Genomic DNA, 21,307 nt, shown 5'->3' on the forward strand with positions numbered 1-21,307 from the left:
CTATTTCATTGAAAGAGCAGATGTTCCTAATGTGTTGTACACTGAGTGCACACACACACACACACACACACACACACACACACACACACACACACACACACACACACACACACACACACACACAGTCACACACACACACACACACACACACACACACACACACACACACACACACACACACACACACACACACCAATCCAGGTTTCAAGATATTGGTGAATATAAAGTGTATGTTTCCAATATTGAAAATGCTGGTGAATAAACATTTCCATGCTGTTTCCTGGGATTAGTGATGATGTCACTCTGCATGGACTATCTTATGAAATTGCTCTCCCAGTATTAAAAATAGTGTTCAATTAAATGTTGCTGGTTCTAATACGATATCCATGAACTTATCTTCAAACCTAAGTTATATTACATAATTATTTGCTTTGCTTCAAATATTGGAGAATTCTATTTGTCAAAAAAAGGAATGTAGTTTCGAACCATTTTCACAATATTTTCTTTCGCCAATGTTTCACTTACTTGTCATTGTAGTAGACAGACCTTGCAGCGGCGTGAATAAGAGCAGGGATTATTGGAAATACTGAAATAAAAGAAGTTGACAACATTGTGATTTGTGGAAAATATTTCAGAACAATTAAGAATAATCATAATAATAATCTACTTATGTATTCTCAACCAGTTTGTCTGTCTGTCCTGATGTCTGTCTGTTCAGGAAGGGGCTTTCCCCATTTAGGGAGGAGCTTCAAAATCATGTGTGGAACAGAAAGAAGTATGCTTACACATTGAACCTATAGGAGGGCTCCCAATGGGGAATATGTTATTGATAACTCTGATGACGTAGGTCACATGGTATGTGACATAGTAGTCATATTGGATTTTATATTTTTATTTTTTATTTTTTTGTATACAATATCGAGTCTCGTGTAAGAGATAACATTAATGACAAAAAAACATAAACGGACATGTAAAACATATAATAAAGGGAGCGGGAGACAAGATGTGGAGAGAAGGGGAAGAACACAAACACAACAGTAAAGGACAAGGACATCGTGAGATCTGTGGGAGGAAGAGGGCTTGGGGTGAGAACGCATGGGAAGGGGGGGGGGGGGGGGAGGTGGGTTGGAGAGGTATAAAATATATGAACACTGCTAGGACTTCCAGGAAAGAAGTCGGTATTTCAAACAAGGTGGATCTGGGGTGAATTAACGGAGGTAGAAAAGATCAAGGTTTTGGATGGGGGAAGATAAGAGATGGTGGTGAACAGCTGTTTTAAAGACCTGAAGGGAGGAATGGGACTGAAGAGAGTGTGGGAGTTTGTTCCAGAGGCAGGAGAAAAGAGGAATGAAAGAGTGAAGGTGAGCATAGAGTCTTGATTTTGGCAGTTTCACCAGAAGAGGGTTGCTGGCAGATCTTGTGTGACCTGAAGGAATATTTGGGGGACAGAGCACAGACAGAGCTGGGGGAGATAGGCCGGAGAGGAGTCGGTAGAAGACAGAAAGACCACCCACCTCCCTGCAGAGAGTGAGTGAAAGGCCCTCAGAATCAGCTTCATTGCGGGAGATTGCAATAATTCTGAAAGGTTTGGTTTCAACAGCGTGAAGCCGAGCTAGGTGTGAGGCAGGAGCACCAGCCCATAGGGGAGAGCAGAACTCCATCAAGCTGCGGATGAAAGCCTTGTATGTGGTGAGGAGCTCAGGTGTGCCAAGTAAGGACTTTGCACGACAGAGGATGCCCAGTCGGCGACTGGCTTTTGAGGCCAGCTTGGAAATGTGGTTTTCACAGGAAAGATCATGGCAGATAGTGAGACCAAAAAGCTTGAATGACAGAACTTCTTGGAGAGGATTGTTGAGAAAGTAGATGGGAGGGTTTTCCAGATGGTCTTTTCGGAGAGACATAGTAAGAGTGTGAGATTTGTCAGGATTGAAAGACATGCTCCACTTGTTTGACCAGTCTGTGATTTTGTCCAGGTCTGCAGGGAGTAAGGAGGCTGCTGCCTTCTGAATTGAGGGATGAGGTATGGAGTGGCAGAGAGTGGAGTCATCAGAAAAAGAGATCGAGAGGATTTTCCAGAGAGTCAGAGAGATCATTGATGAAGACCAGAAAAAGCACAGGGCCCAGAACACTACCTTGGGGAACTCCATCCTGAACAGGAAGGGGAGATGAGAGAAATCCATTCCAGGCCACATGTTGACTGCGACCGGTGAGGAATCCGCAAGCCATGCGTGGAGGTTTCCATTGATACCATAAGAGGAGAGTTTGGTGAGCAGGGTGGTGTGCGAGACCGTATCGAAGGCACGTGATATATCAAGGGAGACAGCTCTGATTTCCTGTTGGGCATTGAGGACCTCCATCCATTGTTGAGACAGCAGAAGCAGCATGTCCAGAGTACAATGGCCTGGTCTGAATCCAAATTGATGATCAGAGATCAAGCCATTGGAGAAGAGGAAGAATTTGATATCCGAAGCAATGATGGATTTCATGACTGCTGATGATTGCGAGCAGGCTGATTGGTCTGTAGTTGCAAGGATCTGTTTTTGCACCTTTCTTGTGTAAAGCGGTAATGTTGGCAGATTTACAAGCAGATGGTAGATGACTTTGGATGGATTAAAAGAAAAAAATTGGACATCTTTTCTCTGAAACCATTTCGCGAAATTTTTAAAAACTTGGCATATGTCATCAACTCTCCATGAAGTATATGGTGTGATAATGATGACATCATCAGGGAAGTGGTATTCCAGCCATAATTGGTTGAATCGATATCCTTATCTGAAAAATGTGAAAATTCATATATCTGATCTTTGAGCCGATGTGAGAGAGAATTAAATTTATGATGTCATCAGTCATGTTTTCTGGTGGCCGTATTGGATTGAAAATAAAAGTGAAAAAAAACCTTCTCCAAAACCACTTAACAGAGCGATCCGAAACTTCATGCATATGTTTGACTAGCCATAGGGAATATAGTTTGAACTTTTTTTCTTATACCTACATCTTCATTGACGCAATTTAGTCTTAATATGCACAAACGTGTTTGTTAAATGTCCTAATTATTAACTAATAATTATTCAATGAAGCTTTGGATAATGGCAGTTTAAGTGACATAATAGGGTACATGGGTAATATGGGTATGTGTGCAATAATAGCAGTGGGCTATAATAGTAACATCTTCAGTTAATGACGTTATGTTTGTTCAGAATGAGCACAGAGGATGAGACTGCACTCTGAGTGCCATTCTAGTTCATCAACTTTTTACTCAAAACAGTTCATTTTTTTTTTCGGCTTGAAAATAACCATCAACCTTCGTAACAGATTGTTCAATCCGATTTTCCAACTTGTTGAAAACATTCTTCAGTTGCCGCCGAGTAATTTCATGATTTATATTTGTGATTGTATCCATAAGTTCATCCAAAGAATGTGGTTTTGATGAGTAAAGAACAGTTTACAGAGCCCCATGAAATGTCGTCCAATAAGGACCGATCAGGCGAACGAGGTTGTCAACTTGTATGGCCCCGTGTTGACTCCCAAGTCCACGTCTACCAAGAGATTGGTCCATGTTTATCGATCCACTTGCCTGGGAAGACATGAATCAAGAACCGTCGCACATTTGAAGCATAGTCACAAGGAGCCTTGTATTGCTGGTGCAAAGTAGTAAGTGAAAGATGTAATCGTCATAGTTCAGGAACGCTGAAATTCTACAATACTGCAAAATAACGTTCACCATTATTAATTGTCGCCTCTTCTAAAAATGACAGAAAGAACAAATGCTGTGCGACACTCTGAGAGAACAACACCAGACATTGATTTTTGGTGAGTCAAAATTGTGGATTGGAGATGTAATTGTGGATTTGTGGATTTTAACAACATTAATATTGTGGCTTTAATTGTGGGTATATTGTGGATTTAACCAAAATTGTGATTAGGGGAATAAGGGAATAACCCAGGGGAATTGTGGCTTTAACAACAGCAATAACAACAACATTAATAACAACAGAAACAAAACTGCATAAATTTTGCTTTCAATATGCTATTTACAGTTTGTTTCTATCATGTGCACATCAAAAGTTATAAACGTTAAAAGTTGCTTAATCTCTCTATGGACACCCTGTATATTGAACAGAAATGGAATTTGTGAATTTAAAGAGTGATCTGCAACATTAATTTTTCATGGAAAATCTATGCTAATATCTTCTTTCAAACTTTTACAGCAAATAGTTTTGCTAAAATCTTCTTATTAAAAGTTCAAATTGACTGCAAAATGCTTAAAATGTATACAAGTTTCACGATATCCCAAAAAATGTAATTTGACAATTTTTTCTGCAGTGTATGAAGCTTTTGCAGTAACTTGGAGATGTTACACAATACCAACAAACTCTTTCATTAAATTTGATGGTATTCATAGAATACTTACTCTGTGCAGTCAACCTGGTGCGAGCCAACTCTTCTGCTTTTTAAGGTTTTTCCTTTGATCCAATATGGCTGCCAGACCACGTGACCGATGACGCCATGAATTTACATTCTCCAATATAATTGTTCCGTAGATCACGCTCAAGAAATTTCAAACTGATTGGACTAAGACCTAAGTGTTGTGCTTGTCGAATTATGACGTCATAATTAACAAAAGTTATTTCCCATGCGGAGTTCTTTACAATGAGCCACGTTTAAAAATTTTCCCATGGAGCAGTTTTGGAGATATAGAGGTTCAAGGTTTTCAATTTTCCAAGATGGCGCTCGTACCGCATGGCATATGTCTTCATAATTATCACTAAAAATTGTACATGAGTAGACACATACTATGGTGAACATTTTGTGTCAATTGGACCAATGGATGCCGAGAAAATGAATTTTAACAATGTAGACATGTATGCGCCCAATCGCTTAACCGCGCTTTTCACTTCGCGAGTGCAGGGTAATAAGAGGTATAAATATATCTTCTCCTTTAACGGCCACCACTATCCGACATTTCTTGTGGGGTCGGCTGGTGGAAGCTTGGACCGAGTCTTTACGAACCGGCTTACCAGGCCTGACGTTCGACTAGTTAGGGCAGGAATTTGGAATTTGCCCGTGGTGCCGGTGATAGCTCGCCAACTCATTGCGAAGGACACCATGGGATCTTTAATGTCCATCAACTAATGTGTCAGCCCTGAAGTGTAAATATATCACGAGCTCAAAATTGATGTTCACAATGACACCAAGGACAAAAAAAGATCGACAAATGAACAAGTTCTATGAGATAAAAACTTGGGTTTTCAATCGCAGAATGGAAGTTCATGACTAAACAGGCCACACTCCAATACCATAACATGTGCAGATTGGAGCATTACTGTGAAATGAGTCAGGACTGACCAATTCATTGGTCATTATAAAATGTTTGTAAATTTGAGTTTTCCAACAGTGTTGAGTTTTCCAAGGTTTTGAGTTTTCCAAAAACAATTTTAATACTATATAAAAAACTATATTAAAAAAAAAACCTAAAAAATTTACAAATAAAACTTCTTTTTTAAAAATTATTACAAAAACTATTTCAGTTTTCCAAGGGAAGGATGATTGAAACCAAGAAAGAAATATGCTTCTGGCCTACCCCAGCCAAGTAGATAGTACCAAAGCAGATGCTGCTTTTCTGCAAATACAGCAATGACGATGAGTGTGTGCAAGTAAATGCCTTCACACAGCATCCAGAAGTAGTTGCAACCCATCATGTATTGGTGGAAAAACTGCAATACTTTGCAGCTCACCTGAAAAAACAGAAAGAAGGAAAAATGACTTCTAATGATGAAACACGTGCTGGCTCAACAAGAACAAAGCTGGGATGTTTTTAAGAGTAGAGTTTATCTCAGCTAAAATTGGATGACTATTACAGTATTTATATTATCATTACATTTAGAATAGCAATCAGCAATACATCCCTCAGCTCAGTTCAGAAATTCAGCTATCTTGGGATTATTCTCGAAAACAACACCACGTTTGATGATGAAATCACGCATTGCCTGGCAAAAGCGAGCTCAGAAAGAGCGTGAGAGAGCGAGAGAGCGAGATAGCGAGAGAGCGAGATAGAGGGCGAGAGAGAGCGAGAGAGAGAGCATAGAGAGCATGGAGAGCATGGAGTTTCCCTCAAAACAAAGATCAAGGTTTCGCAGACAGCGATTCTCACATCACTTCTCTATGGCTGTGAGGCTTGGCCAACCTACCAGCATCACATAAGCAACTAGATGGTATTCAGAGAATACTTACCATGGACAGTCAACTTGGTGCAAACAAACTCTTCTGTTTTTTAAAGGGTTTTTTCTTTGCTCAAATTTGACTGCCAGAACACGTGACCGATGACATCATACATTTACATTATCTAATATAATTGTTGCAAAGATCATGCTCAATAAATTTCAAACTGATCGGACTAAGCATTGTACTTGTCGAATTATGACATCATAATCAAGGCACCGATGACGTCATCATTAACATGTGTTACTCCCTATGGGGAGTACTTGACAATGCACCATGTTTCAATTTTATCCATGGAGCAGTTTCAGAGATAGAGGTGCAACGTTTTTCCTATATGACACATGTAACACGTGACCTATGACGTCATAGTTATCACTGAAAAAAATCAACAGTAAGAGGCGCTCCAAAGGTGAAAAATTTCATGTCCATCGGACTAACAGTTGAAAAGAAAAGAAATTCATACTGATCAGATCATGCATTGTACTTGTCGATTTATGATGTCATAATGAAGGCACCAATGTCATCATCATTAATATATTTTATTCTCCTTGGGGAGTACTTGACAATGAGCCATGTTTCGATTTTTTTTATTAAGTGGTTTCGGAGATATAGAGGTGCAACATTTTTCCAAGATTGCGTCTGTACCACATGACCAATGACGTCATAGTTATCACTGAAAAAAATTATACAGGAGGGGCGCTCCAATGGAGCAAAATTTCGTGTCAATTGGACTAACGCTTGCCGAGAAAATGATTTTTTTAAATTCAGACATGTATGACATACATACAGTCACGTGAAAAAGTAAGTAGATATATTTGATATTTTGATAGATATTTTGCTTTATAGATAGATATTTTGCTTCTGACAAACCAGATGTGATCTGCTTAACAGAAACTTTCCTCCTTCATGATGTCTCTGATGCCTTGGTATCTCTCCCAGGTTACTCCCTCCTCCGGTATGATAGACCTGAGCCTCGTCCTGGAGGTGGGGTTGCTATCTTTATAAAAAACTCTTCCTCACTCGCCCTCCACTGCCCTCTCTCCACCTCACACCCAGGAATACCTTTGGCTACGGCTTCCCCTTCGCTCCCACCTTTTGTTCATATGTGTGTTGTACCGTCCACCAAACAGCGATGACTCCATCTACATCTCACTGTCTGATAATATGGACCAACTTCTATCTACCCATCCCAACTCTCTCTTCCTCATATGTGGTGATTTCAATTGTCACCATGCCAGTTGGCTGGGTGTGGGTACCTCTCTCACCAGCCATGGCTCTTCAGCAAAGGACTTCTGCGACTCACTGGGACTGACACAATCTGTCAATTTCCCGACCCGGATCTCAGTCAACGGAGCATCTTCTCTTCTGGATTTGGTTATGACAAACTTCCCTGAAAATGTCTGCTGCTCTTCTTCTGCTCCAATCGGCTCATCTGATCATGTGCTTGTCAAAGTGGACATCTCTCTGACCATTCTCAGAGAGCCTCCTCAGCGTCGACGAGTCTGGCATTTCACTCAGGCCAACTGGCACGGTCTTCAAGCAGCCATCAATCATCTGGACTGGTCTCCCATCTCTACCGCCTCTGACATCAACTCATCCTGGGAATTCTTTCAAAGTAAATTGCTCTCTCTCATGCACAGATTTATCCCATCTCGTCTTCAGTTGTCATACCCTTCCTCCTGTCCATGGTACACGGAATCTTGTGGTGAGGCTGTTGCCCTGAAACAACTTGCTTTCGTCTCCTGGAAAGCAAATCCAACGGAAGGAAATCTCATTTCCTTTCACAAAGCCCGAAACAAGTGTGCGTCCACCCTCAGGAGAGCCAGGAAACAATATCTCACCGTTCTCAAGACCGAACTCTCTTATCTGTCTCCCTCTTCCAAATCCTGGTGGCGTCTGGTCAAATCTGTTTCTGGTGTTTGTTCCCTCTCCATCCCCTCCCTCACCTCAAACGGCTTAACGGCTGACTCCGCACGTGAAAAAGCTGAATGCCTCAACTCTGTGTTTGCCTCTAAATCTTGTGTCCCAAACCCATCCCTCTCTGTACCCACCGTACCCAGTCATACCCAGCTGCTCCTGGACTCTGTGTCCTTTCCTCCTGACAAGGTGGAAAAGTTTCTGTCAACCCTCGACTCTGATTCTGCAACTGGTCCTGACGGCATCAGCCCACGGGTCCTAAAATCATGTTCTTCTGCTCTTTCACTCCCTCTTTCTGTTCTCTTCACCCTCTCTTTTGCTCAAGGTCATCTGCCATCTGCTTGGAAATCAGCCAACATCACCGCTTTGCACAAAAAAGGTGCAAAAACAGATCCCAGCAACTACAGACCAATCAGCCTTCTCCCAATTATCAGCAAAGTCATGGAATCCATCATTGCTTCAGATATGAAATCTTTCCTCTTCTCCAATGGCTTGATCTCTGATCATCAATTTGGTTTCAGACCTGGTCACTCTACTCTGGACATGCTGCTTCTGCTTTCTCAACAATGGATGGAGGTCCTCAATGCCAAACAGGAAATTAGAGCTGTCTCCCTTGACATTTCACATGCCTTCGATACGGTATGGCACCCTGCTCTGCTCACCAAACTCTCCTCCTTTGGTATCCATGGAAATCTCCACGCATGGCTGGCAGACTTCCTCTCTGGTCGTAGTCAACGTGTGGCCCTGAATGGGTTTCTCTCATCTCCTCTTCCTGTTCAGGCTGGAGTTCCCCAAGGTAGTGTTCTGGGCCCTGTGCTTTTTCTGGTCTTCATCAATGATCTCTCTGACTCTCTTGAAAATCCTCTCTATCTCTTTGCTGACGACTCTACTCTCTGTCGCTCCATTCCTCATCCCTCAGATCGGCAGTCTGCAGCCTCCTCACTCTCTGCAGACCTGGACAAAATCACTGACTGGGCAAACAAATGGAACATGTCTTTCAATGCTGATAAATCTCACACTCTTACGATGTCTCTCCGAAAAGACCGACTGGAAAACCCTCCCATCCACTTTCTGAATAATCCTCTCCAAGAAGTTCTGTCACTCAAGCTTTTGGGTCTCACTATTTGCCATGATCTTTCCTGGGAAAACCACATTTCAAATCTGGCCTTCAAAGCCAGTCGCCGACTGGGCATCCTCCGTCGTGCGAAGTCCTTCCTTGGCACACCTGAGCTCCTCACCACATACAAGGCTTTCATCCGCAGCTCTATGGAATACTGCTCTCCCCTCTGGACTGGTGCTCCTGCCTCACACCTAGCCCGTCTTCACGCTGTTGAAACCAAAGCGTTCAGAATCATTGGAATCTCCCGCGATGAAGCTAACTCCAAGGGCCTTTCACTCACTCACCGCAGGCAGGTTGGTGGTCTTTCCGTCTTCTACCGACTCCTCTCTGGCCTTGCCCCCCCAGCCCTCTCTGGGCTCTGTCCCCCAAATATTCCTACAGGTCGCACAAGATCTGCCTGCAACCCTCTTATGGTTAAACTGCCAAAATCAAGACTTTCTGCTCACCTTCACTCCTTCATTCCTCTTTTCTCCCGCCTCTGGAACAAACTCCCTCACTCTCTTCAATCCCACTGCACCCTCCAGGTCTTTAAAACAGCTGTTCACCACCATCTCTTATCCTCCCCCATCCAAAACCTTGATCTTTTCTACCCCCGCTAATTTCGGTCCCCTTGTGTTTTATACCTCTCCCCCCCGCCCTCCCCCTCCCACGCCTCCTGCCCCCAAGGCCTATCCCTCCCACTCTTCTCCCTGCTCTCAAATGTTGTGGTTGTGTGCTACCCCTTCTCTCCCCATCTTGTCTTCCGCTCCCTCTTTTTGTGTGTTTTGTGTGTTTTGTTTGTCTGGTTGATTTGTTTGTGAAATAAATGTTAGCTCTTTCACGAGCCTCGATTCAGTATACAAAAAAAAGAAGAAAAAAAAGAAAAGTACACCCCATGTAAAGTTTTCACTTTTTCAACATATTTCAACATACAGCTATTTGATCTTCATTTCAACAATATTGATAGATAAAGGTGATATAATATAACAAATACCATGAAACATTTACATTTTGTAGTCCATTGTATAATTTAAATAAACATAAATGCAAATTTCGCATGTGGAAAAAGTAAGTACATCCTTGGCTCTAATAGGTGGTATTGCCACCTTTGGCAGAAAAAACCTCAAGTAGGCGTTTCTTATAACTGTCTACCAGTCTCTGATATCGACTGGGAGAAATTTTTGCCCACTCCATGCAGAATTCTTTCAGCTGTGCAATGTTTGATGGGTTTCTTGCATGCACAGCTCGTTTCAAATCCCCCCACAACATCTCGATGGGATTTAGATCCGGGCTTTGACTTGGCCATTCCAGAACCCTCCATTTCTTTCTTTTCAGCCATTCCTTGGTGGATTTACTTGTATGTTTCGGGTCATTGTCATGTTGCAAGGTCCACCTTCGGTTGAGCTTCAACTTTCCAACAGATGGCCTCACATTATCCTCAAGCACCCTCTGGTACAATGAAGAATTCATAGTGGATTCTATGATGGTGAGCTGCCCAGGCCCTGATGCAGCAAAGCTGCCCCAAACCATAATATTTCCACCACCATGCTTTACAGTTGGTATCAGGTTCTTGTGGTCAAATGCTGTCTTTGGTTTTCACCAACCATGTCTTCTGCTGGTACTGTGGCCAAATAGCTCTACCTTTGACTCATCTGTCCAGAGCACATTGTTCCAGAAGTACTCGTCTTTGCCTAGGTGTTCATTGGCAAACTTTAGTCTTGCCCTGATGTTCTTTCTGGACAGCAAAGGCTTCCTCCTGGCACACCTCCCATGTAGATCAAATTTGTGCAGCCTCTTTCTAATGGTGGACTCGTGCACTTTGACATCAACAGTGGCAAGAGCTACCTGTAGGTCCCGTGATGACATTCTGGGGTTCTTAGAGACTTCTTTCAGCATCTTGCGGTCTGCTCTCAGGCTGAACTTGCTGGGGCGGCCTGGCCTGAACAAGTTGGCAGTTGTTTGGAATCTTCTCCACTTGTAGATGATCTTCCGGACAGTCGAATGATTGATTTCAAATTGTTTGGAGATCTTTTTAAATCCCTTCCCAGACTCGTGGGCATCTATAACCTTCTGTCTGAAGGCCTCAGAGAGCTCTTTTGATCTCGGCATTGTGACGCCACACACTTCAACAACAAAGAGCAAACCGAACTAAATGTCTGAGGTTTAAATAAGACAGGTTCCTCCAAGATCCTCTCTAACGATGTTCTAATCATTTGCACCTGAGCTGGTGCACCTGATTCTAATTTTAGGTATTTGAAGTAGTGATAAATGTAGGGGTGTACTTACTTTTTCCACATGCGAAATTTGCATTTATGTTTATTTAAATTATACAATGGACTACAAAATGTAAATGTTTCATGATATTTGTTATATTATATCACCTTTGTCTATCAATATTGTTGAAATGAAGATCAAATAGCTGTATGTTGAAATATGTTGAAAAAGTCAAAACTTTACATGGGGTGTACTTACGTTTTCACGTGACTGTATATGCACTTACACATGCAACAAATCGCTTAACTGTGCTTTTCATTTCACGAGTGCAGGGTAACTAGATGCATTCCATCTTCACTGTTTGAGATATATTTACAACATCTAGTGGCAGGCCAAGATTCCTAACACCGAGGCTCTTGCAAGCTGGTGTCGAAAACATGCTCATCAGAGCTCAGAATTGAGGATTCCCACATACCTAAGGCAGTATTCTACAGCCAGGTGAGCACAGGAACCCACGCAATAGGACATCCCAATCTTCGATGCAAAGGCAATCTAAAAGTCAATCTTTAATGTCTCCAATTATTCCACCCTCTTGTGGGATTTTCAATGGAACGTTTTTGTCCCAAGTCTTTCATGAACTGGCCTGATGCTCGACTGAAGGTGGTAGGAATTAGGAATTTCACCTTGTGAGGCGGCAATAACTTACACACCCTTGGTAAAAACCTCATGAGATCTTTATCGTCCACCAACAACCAGTAATGGCAGAAGAGTGTTCCAGTTTAACATCCTTCTGACGGATTACATGCATATTTATGCATCGCACTGCCTGCTTTACAACTGGTGTCAGTTTTTCCACTGGGTCGAGATTTAAACCCAAGCTAGACAGCTCAGTGTACATACCATGTGACTATCCTGCCAATCCTGAATTAAACTATCTTCAGAGATAGAAATGGAGTAATATATACAGGGTGAGTCAAAAGTAGCACCCGATTTCTGTTTTTTTCGGCTGTCAGATTCTTTCTGGGATGTCATGCTGTTAATAATTGTCTTGCAGATTAATAATTTTCTTAGTTTATTTCTTTTTGTTTTTGTTTTGCAGGTTATTTCTGAGAGTTTGGAAAGTTACTGAATTTGCACCAAATTGAACCATGAATTACCTTTCAATGAATCAACGCATTGCGGCGGTGAAACATTACTACAAATGCAATGAACAACCAACGATGGCGGCACGCCGTTTGGCACAGGAATTCGATATTAATCCCACCCAGGAAATTGATATCGAACTCTGCAAGCGTGTGTGCCACTCTGTGCCTGCTCGGCTGCAATTGTGCATCGATCACGAGGGAGGGCACTTTGAAAATTGAAAGTAAAACAGCTTGGTACAGTTCTGTAATAATTTTCCCCCGAATAAATGGTTAGATAAACATGTAATTCATTTATTTCTACCTTCTTGTACACTGTAATACAAATGGCAAACAAACAATCAACTGACAGAAATATATATATATATATATATAAACAGAAATCAGGTGCTACTTTTGACTCACCCTGTATATATATATATATATATATATTCTAGCCAAAGAAAGCTGCATAAAGCAATCAAGGTAAGCCCTTTCATGTTTCAAGGTCAACACGGATTTCTCCACAGCTGCAAGCATTCACAAGTAGTACATACATGAGAATGATGAAGAGCATTTCCAAGTAGAAAAAACAAGAGCAAGGAGAGTAATGCCGAAGACATTTTTTTATTGGGACCACCTCGTGAGATTGGACGGCCCAGAATGGCACTGCCACGGAAACGGACGGCCAACGCGTGGGACGTGCCTGCCGAAAAGGCAGTGCCAAAGTTTGACTTCTGTGACCAGAGCATCAGTTGGAAAAGCATCACTGGGAGAAGAACACGTCTCTCTGTTTCCATTGTTGGCTCCACAGGGCTGAGGAGAGCCAGGAGAACATTGGCTTCACGCCTCTTCACCTCTGTGCACTTTTGATGTTTGACCAATGTCGACCAAAGAAACAAATCTCTGTCTGTTGACAGGCTGGCCGGGCTGATGCCTCTGGGACGGAGATGATGCTTTGGTCAAGAACTTTGTGTTCATAGGAGATCAGGACAGCGCTCGTTACACTGTATGCACATATATACAGTGTGTATGTATGTGTACAGTGCTCGAGAAAGTCTACATCCCCTTTCAAAATTACACCTTTTGCTGCTTTATAGGCTGGAATTAAAATGCATTAAAGCAGATTTTTTTTCCCACCTTTATTTACACACCACATCCCACAACTTTTAATTGACAAACAAATCCTACAAATTTTAGAACATTAATAAAAAATACAAAACTAGATTATCTTGGTTGGATGTATTATAAGTGTCCACCCCATGAGTTAATACTTTGTGGAGCTCTAAATGGTATTCTCTCATCTCCACTTCCTGTCCAGGTTGGCGTTCCTCAAGTTAGTGTTCTGAGCCCTGTGCTCTTTCTGATCTTCATTAATGATCTCTCCGACTCTCTGGAAAATCCTCTCTATCTCTTTGCTGATGACCCCACCCTCTGCTGCTCCATATCTAACCCTCAGATCCGCAGGCAGCAGCATCTTCACTCTCCTTCACAGACCTGGATAAAATCCCAAACTGGTCAAACAAGTGGAACATGTCTTTCAATCCTGACAAATCTCATTCTCTCACTTTGTCTCTCCGAAAAGACTGTCTGGAAAACCCTCCCATCCACTTTCTCAACAATCCTCTCCAAGAAGTTCTGTCACTCAAGCTTTGGGGTCTCACTATCTGCCATGATCTTTCCTGGGAAAACCACATTTCCAAGCTGGTCTCCAAAGCCAGTCGCCGACTGGGCATCCTCCGTCGTGCGAAGTCCTTCCTTGGCACACCTGAGCTCCTCACCACATACAAGGCTTTCATCCGCAGCTCAATGGAATACTGCTCTCCCCTCTGGGCTGGTGCTCCTGCCTCACACCTAGCTCGCCTTCGCGCTGTTGAAACCAAAGCATTCAGAATCATTGGAATATCCCGCGATGAAGCTAACTCCAAGGGCCTCTCACTCACTCACCGCAGGCAGGTTGGTGGTCTTTCTGTTTTCTACCGACTCCTCTCCAGCCTAGCTCCCCCAGCTCTGTCTGTGCTCTGTCCCCCAAATATTCCTGCAGGATGCACAAGATCTGCCAGGAACCCTCTTATGGTGAAACTGCCAAAATCAAGACTCTCTACTCACCTCTGCTCTTTCATTCCTTCTCTTTGCGCCTCTGGAACAATCTCACACTCTCTTCAATCCCACTCATCCTTCCAGGTCTTCAAAACAGCTGTTCACCACCATCTCTTATCTTCCCTCATCCAAAACCTTTGATCTTTTCTTTCCCAATTAATACACCCCAAATCCACCATTTTTAAATTCCGTTTCCTTTCCTGAAAGTTTATACCGTGTACCCTACCCCCAGCCCTCTCCCTCTCCCTTTCACAGATCTCCTGATGTCCCTGTTCTCTACTGTTGTTGTACTTCCCTCTCTCTTCCCCTCTTGTCTCCCTATATTGTATGTTCTATGTTTTAGCTCTTACACGAACCACGACTTGATATACAAAAAAAACCCCACTCGCCTCATAACATACACTTCTCAAAACAACAACCATCAACCCATCTCCATTTCTCTTCCACTCGCTGTCACTACTGCACCCCTTTTGGTCATCCAAGTGGATATATATACATATATATATATATATATCTATATATATATCTATATCTATATATATATATATATATATATATATATATATATATATATATATATATATATATATATATATATGTGTGTGTGTGTGTGTGTGTGTGTGTGTGTGTGTGTGTTTGTAGGAAGGGAAGGAAATATGCAGGGTTATTAATTAACAACTTATAATTGATTTCTACTCGTATTGGTCCACACTGAGCAAGAATCTCAGCTTGGATCCTGTCACAACCACTTTGTAGGAATATTTTTCTTGTAAAGTTGTTGAGGCTCACAGAGGAGCAAAATAACAATGGGAAAAAGGCTTAACAGAAAGAAAGTAGGATGAGGGGAAACATCAGTACAAGATTGTCTCTCTCTTCGGTGGTTGTCCCAACGACAGGCTCAATGCTATCAATGTAGTCCCTCGGCTCAGATTGCACAGGGTGTTTGGTTACTTTCCCAACAGTATTCAGGGCAGGAACTTGTTCAGGATGCCTGAAACAATCACCTACTCTTTGTGAAATCTGTCCCAAGGATGGCATATTCCTTGATGCAATGCTCTGTCTGTGAAACACCAGGATTACAGTGTACAGTCAAGTTGGAAATCAAAGATGGCCGAAAGGTGAAATACAGGTTGTCAGTCAGTAAAGCTCTTATTGACCTTTCTTGACTCATGATATTTCTCAAAATATTGACTAACTGTTTCCAGACGAGGGGGAACAGAGAACAAGACACCCTTGTCCTGTCTAACCACTAAATGGGAAACACCGTCCTTCATTTAAATTGGCAACATTTGGCCAACCAGTATTGGTACGAAGGATAACTTCGCACCAAACTTTGACTTTAATGCAGAGAAAGATTGCTACATCCTTTCCACAATTATAAAAATGGGACAAGGCCTTATTTATATCAGTTTTCCCCATGAATATAACTATATACAGCATATACTGTATTCAGGGCAGATATATGCTTACTGTAACGTAAGCTCACTTTCGTTGAACTCGAGGAAGGTGAGGGAACGTTAACGATATGGCTTCTTTTTGTATGTATTTTATTCATATATCAACATCATACATGCCTGTCTTATATGCATGCCTGCTGTTCTTGTAGACTGAGAAGAAGACCTTTATTGGCCGAAATAAAGTTTTGGGTTTTTGGGGTGTTTTGTGTCTTCAGGGTCTTTTGGGTCTTTGGTGTCTTCATGGGCTTTTGGGTCTTTTGTTTCCTCTGGGTCTTTAAGAGTCTTTGGGGTATTTTGGTATTTTTGGAGTATTTCAGAGTATTTTGGGTGTAAAGGGTCTTTAAGGGTGTTTGGGGTCTTCAGGGTGTTTTGGGTCTTTGGGGTGTTTTGGGTCTTCGGGGTGTTTTGGGTCTTTAGGGTGTTTTGGGTCTTCGGGGTCTTCAGGGTCTTTTGGGTCTTTAAGGGTATTTTGGGTCTCCAGAGGTCTTGGTGGTATTAAGGGTCTTGGGCGTCAAATGGTCGTCAAAGGTGTGAGGGGTCTCAGTCGTCTAAACGTAATAAGAGGGTTAATTAAGAGGGTGTTAATAATTTTAATTGAAGAAGAAGAAGAAGTTTTGGTCGCACACATAACCATATACGTTTGCTCTATTATAATAATCTACTATATAAGAGAGCCGTTGGTCTGTCTGTCTGTCTGTCTGTGTTTGTGTGTCTGTGTGTCGCCATTTTTCTTAGAGATGGCTAAATGGATCTTCGTCAAACTCAGAGAAGTTCATCAGTGAGAGCCTGGGAGTGTTTTGGGGGGGGGGGGGGGTGGGAGGGGGGGGGGGGGCTAAGCCTCTATAGTGCCTAAGCCTTTTTGATTAATGACAGTTATAATTATATACAAGTACACATTCACATAAATAAATACAAAACAAGCATTTGAACACAAAAAATCAAACAAATCCAGAAGTGCATGAAGTTGGCAGTAAGGCTTCTTCTTCTTCCTGAAATTCAGCATACTGAAATCAGAAACGTGATCAACGGTACATTCAGCAGCAGATATTCAACAAAAAGGTGAAATGATGATTTGACATTTGTGATGTATTCTGATTTGGATGTAATGGCTTTTCCATTATATTTGCCCTCATTTCAAATATGTTAATGTTTCTTTTTCGCTTGAGCAATGCGGGGTACTCCAGCTATAAACACTTATATACTTTACTCGGGGTACAAATACAAATACAACTTTGGCTGGGGGGTAACATAGACTATGTGGCCGCGGCCTCATTCGGAGGTGTGGGGGACCGGGAGAAGGGCAGCAATTCTCGATGTAAATGTGTACGGTGTAGCGCCACCTGGTGATGGTGGCAGAGGGTATTACAATTTCCTTTTTTAAATCTGAGCAACACTGAGGTTATGAAGCACTCTTTGCACAGGTAAATGTATCCTCCTTCCTTTCACCCCTCCCCCAAAACAGCAAAACAGAGGAGCTGTCAAAGCCCCCCCCCCCCCCCCCCAAAAGATGTACAGTCACGTGAAAAAGTAAGTACACCCCATGTAAAGTTTTCACTTTTTCAACATATTTCAACATACAGCTATTTGATCTTCATTTCAACAACATTGATAGATAAAGGTGATATAATACAACAAATATCATGAAACATTTACATTTTGTAGTCCATTGTATTATTTAAATAAACATAAATGCAAATTTCGCATGTGGAAAAAGTAAGTACACCCTTGGCTCTAATAGGTGGTATTGCCCCCTTTGGCAGAAACAACGTCAAGTGGGCGTTTCTTATAACTGTCTACCAGTCTCTGACATCAACTGGGAGAAATTTTTGCCCACTCCTCCATGCAGAATTCTTTTAGCTGTGCGATGTTTGAGGGGTATCTTGCATGCACAGCTCTTTTCAAATCCCCCCCACAACATCTCGAAGGGATTTAGATCCGGGCTTTGACTTGGCCATTCCAGAACCCTCCATTTCTTTCTTTTCAGCCATTCCTTGGTGGATTTACTGCTATGTTTAGGGTCATTGTCATGTTTCAAGGTCCACCTTCGGTTGAGCTTCAACTTTCCGACAGATGGCCTCACATTATCCTCAAGCACCCTCTGATACAATGAAGAATTCATAGTGGATTCTATGATGGTGAGCTGCCCAGGCCCTGATGCAGCAAAGCTGCCCCAAACCATAATATTTCCACCACCATGCTTTACAGTTGGTATCAGTTTCTTGTGGTCAAATGCTGTCTTTGCTTTTCGCCAAACATGTCTTCTGGTACTGTGGCCAAATAGCTCTACCTTTGACTCATCTGTCCAGAGCACATTGTTCCAGAAGTGCTGGTCTTTGCCCAGGTGTTCATTGGCAAACTTGAGTCTTGCCCTGATGTTCTTTCTGGACAGCAAAGGTTTCCTCCTGGCACACCTCTCATGTCGATCAAATTTGTGCAGCCTCTTTCTAATGGTAGACTCGTGCACTTTGACATCAACAGTGGCAAGACATACCTGTTGGTCCCATGATGACATTCTGGGGTTCTTCGAGACTTCTTTCAGCATCTTGCGGTCTGCTCTGGGGCTGAACTTGCTGGGGCGGCCTGGCCTGAACAAGTTGGCAGTTGTTTGGAATCTTCTCCACTTGTAGATGATCTTCCGGACAGTCGAATGATTGATTTCAAATTGTTTGGAGATCTTTTTAAATCCCTTCCCAGACTCGTAGGCATCTATAACCTTCTTTCTGAAGGCCTCGGAGAGCTCTTTTGATATAGGCATGGTGACGCCGCACACTTCAACAACAAAGAGCAAACCAAACTAAATGTCTGAGGTTTAAATAAGACACGTTCCTCCAAGATCCTCTCTCACAATGTTCTCATCATTTGCACCTGAGCTGGTGCACCTGATTCTAATTTTAGGTATTTGAAGTAGTGATAAATGTAGGGGTGTACTTACTTTTTCCACATGCGAAATTTGCATTTATGTTCATTTAAATGATACAATGGACTACAAAATGTAAATGTTTCATGATATTTGTTATATTATATCACCGTTATCTATCAATATTGTTGAAATGAAGATCAAATAGCTGCATGTTGAAATATGTTGAAAAAGTCAAAACTTTACATGGGGTGTACTTACTTTTTCACGTGACTGTATATATAGTATATCTTTTCCCTCCCACTCCCTTTCCCACCCCACCCCCTTGCACTCACCCCACTCCCTTCCTCAACCCTCCCTTTCCAGCCTCCCCCCCTCACCCGGCAACGCCACGTGGTCCTGCTGGACATCTATATATATATATATATATATATATATATATATATATATATATATATATATATATATATATATATATATATATATATATATATATATATTGTTGCGGATATGGGACTTTTTTTTTTTTTTTTTTTTTTTTTTGTATACTGAATCGAGGCTCGTGAAAGAGCTAACATTTATTTCACAAACAAATCAACCAGACAAACGAAATATATAAAAAGAGGGAGCGGAAGACAAGATGGGGAGAGAAGGGGAAGCACACAAACACAACATTTGAGAGCAGGGAGATGTGTGGGAGGAAGAGGGCTTGGGGTACGGAGGCGTGGGAAGGGGATGGGGGGTGGGAAAAGTATAAAATACAAGGACACCAAGGACTTCCAGGACAGAAGTTGGTATTCCAAAAAAGTGGATTTTGGGTGAAATTAGCAGGGGTAGAAAAGATCAAGGCTTTGATTAATTGACCTGATTAATTGACGTAATTGACCTAATTGAATTGACCTGAGCTTTGATTAAGATCGTCAATTTTAATCTTGATGAAATGGACAATTTGATGCATCCATGGCAACTTTTTTGGCGGGGAAAGGTGGATTTTGCAAGTATCGTGCTCTGCATGACGTCTTCTTGTTTATTTATTTACTTATTTTTATACTTTGGCTAAGGCTCGTAATAGAGCTGACACACACACACACACACACACACACACACACACACACACACACACACACGGATATACTGCTGACGAGACAAACACTTAACACAGCCACTGAGCTTGGGGGAAGTGTCGTCACCACTGTCACTTCCTGGGACACTCTGGGTACCATCGCCTTCATAACAATGGCGCCGCTTTTTTCACCATACCCAGCAGGGCATGTACTCAAGAGGAATTTCCTCCTCCCAAAGGATACCAACTGATGGGGATTGTTCGTGCTCTATCCTCTTCAAGCAAGGAAGCAGCACGTACGATCTTTAAAATCTTTGGTGTGACTTGAACTGGTCCAAACCGGTTTTATCAATACGGCGTTGTCACACCAGCCTATGAAGGACCATTTGAATATTTTGAAAGTCCTGACGATTTCTCATCTATTAGGTTAACCCAATTTGGAAGGACCAATGGTCTTAGAGATCTGTTGAGAGCGGCCATGATCTTTAAATATACAACCGTAGTGGATTCGGGTATAGGCCCGACGATTTTTCCGTTTCCTGAAACCGTATCTTTCCGTTTACGACATAACCAGAGCTCTATGGAATGTTTATGTATTGAAAGTTAGACATTTCTAACTTATATGGCATGTTTAGTTCTTCCCATTTGAACTGTCAGCTTGTTTTGCTTGGAAGCTCGCTTCAAGTCTTCCACCCATTCTCCCATTTGTGGAACTGCTATCCTCAGGTTGTTCAATCCCATTCTTCCTTCCAGGGTTTCAACCAGGTGGTGCACCACTATCTCACATCACCCCCCCATCCCAACACAATATCTCAATTGTGTGACTCAATTGTGACTTCTCAATTGTGACTTGGCCTCAATATCCGCTTGTAAATACTCCCCTATTTCCCCAATACTCCCCAACTATCCCCAATCGCCCATTCCCTAGTCCCATTGCCTGTAAATAACACTCTGTAGAACCGACCTTTCCCTTTTTCCCCCATTAAATGTCGTGCCCAGGTCCACCGCATCTCACGTAGACAACTTTCGGACATCTTGCTAGTTATTCTTAGTCTATGTCAGTTAAGGACTCGTTTCCATTAATTCTGACTCTTCGTTGCACCAGAATGTGATTATATGGCACCAGTAGTGAGTTTAGGACCTTCCCATACCTCCTCCCATCTTCTTCCCCAAACAACAACTACAACAACAACTACAACAACTACAACAACGGCGCGTGCGGGGAGTGTGCGTCCTCACTCCGGCTCGGTTAGCCGCCAT

At 42.2% G+C, this 21,307-nt stretch overlaps 1 protein-coding gene across 9 annotated transcripts in view; it reads right to left on the bottom strand.

Moving 5' to 3' along the window:
- LOC137431757 (calcitonin gene-related peptide type 1 receptor) overlaps positions 1–21,307 on the bottom strand; it is a 358,961-nt gene that overhangs the window by 12,191 nt on the left and 325,463 nt on the right. For all 9 annotated transcript variants that reach the window (XM_078782434.1, XM_078782436.1, XM_078782442.1 and 6 more), the window contains 2 exons: positions 5,582–5,735; positions 526–586 (listed from right to left, as the gene is read on the bottom strand). In XM_078782434.1, coding sequence (XP_078638560.1) covers positions 526–586; positions 5,582–5,735 — 215 coding nt within the window. The remainder of the gene's footprint in view (positions 1–525; positions 587–5,581; positions 5,736–21,307) is intronic.

This window comes from Myxine glutinosa, chromosome 7 (genome assembly GCF_964187855.1).
Source record: "Myxine glutinosa chromosome 7, kmMyxGlut1.1, whole genome shotgun sequence".
NCBI classification, from domain to species: Eukaryota; Metazoa; Chordata; class Myxini; order Myxiniformes; family Myxinidae; genus Myxine; species Myxine glutinosa.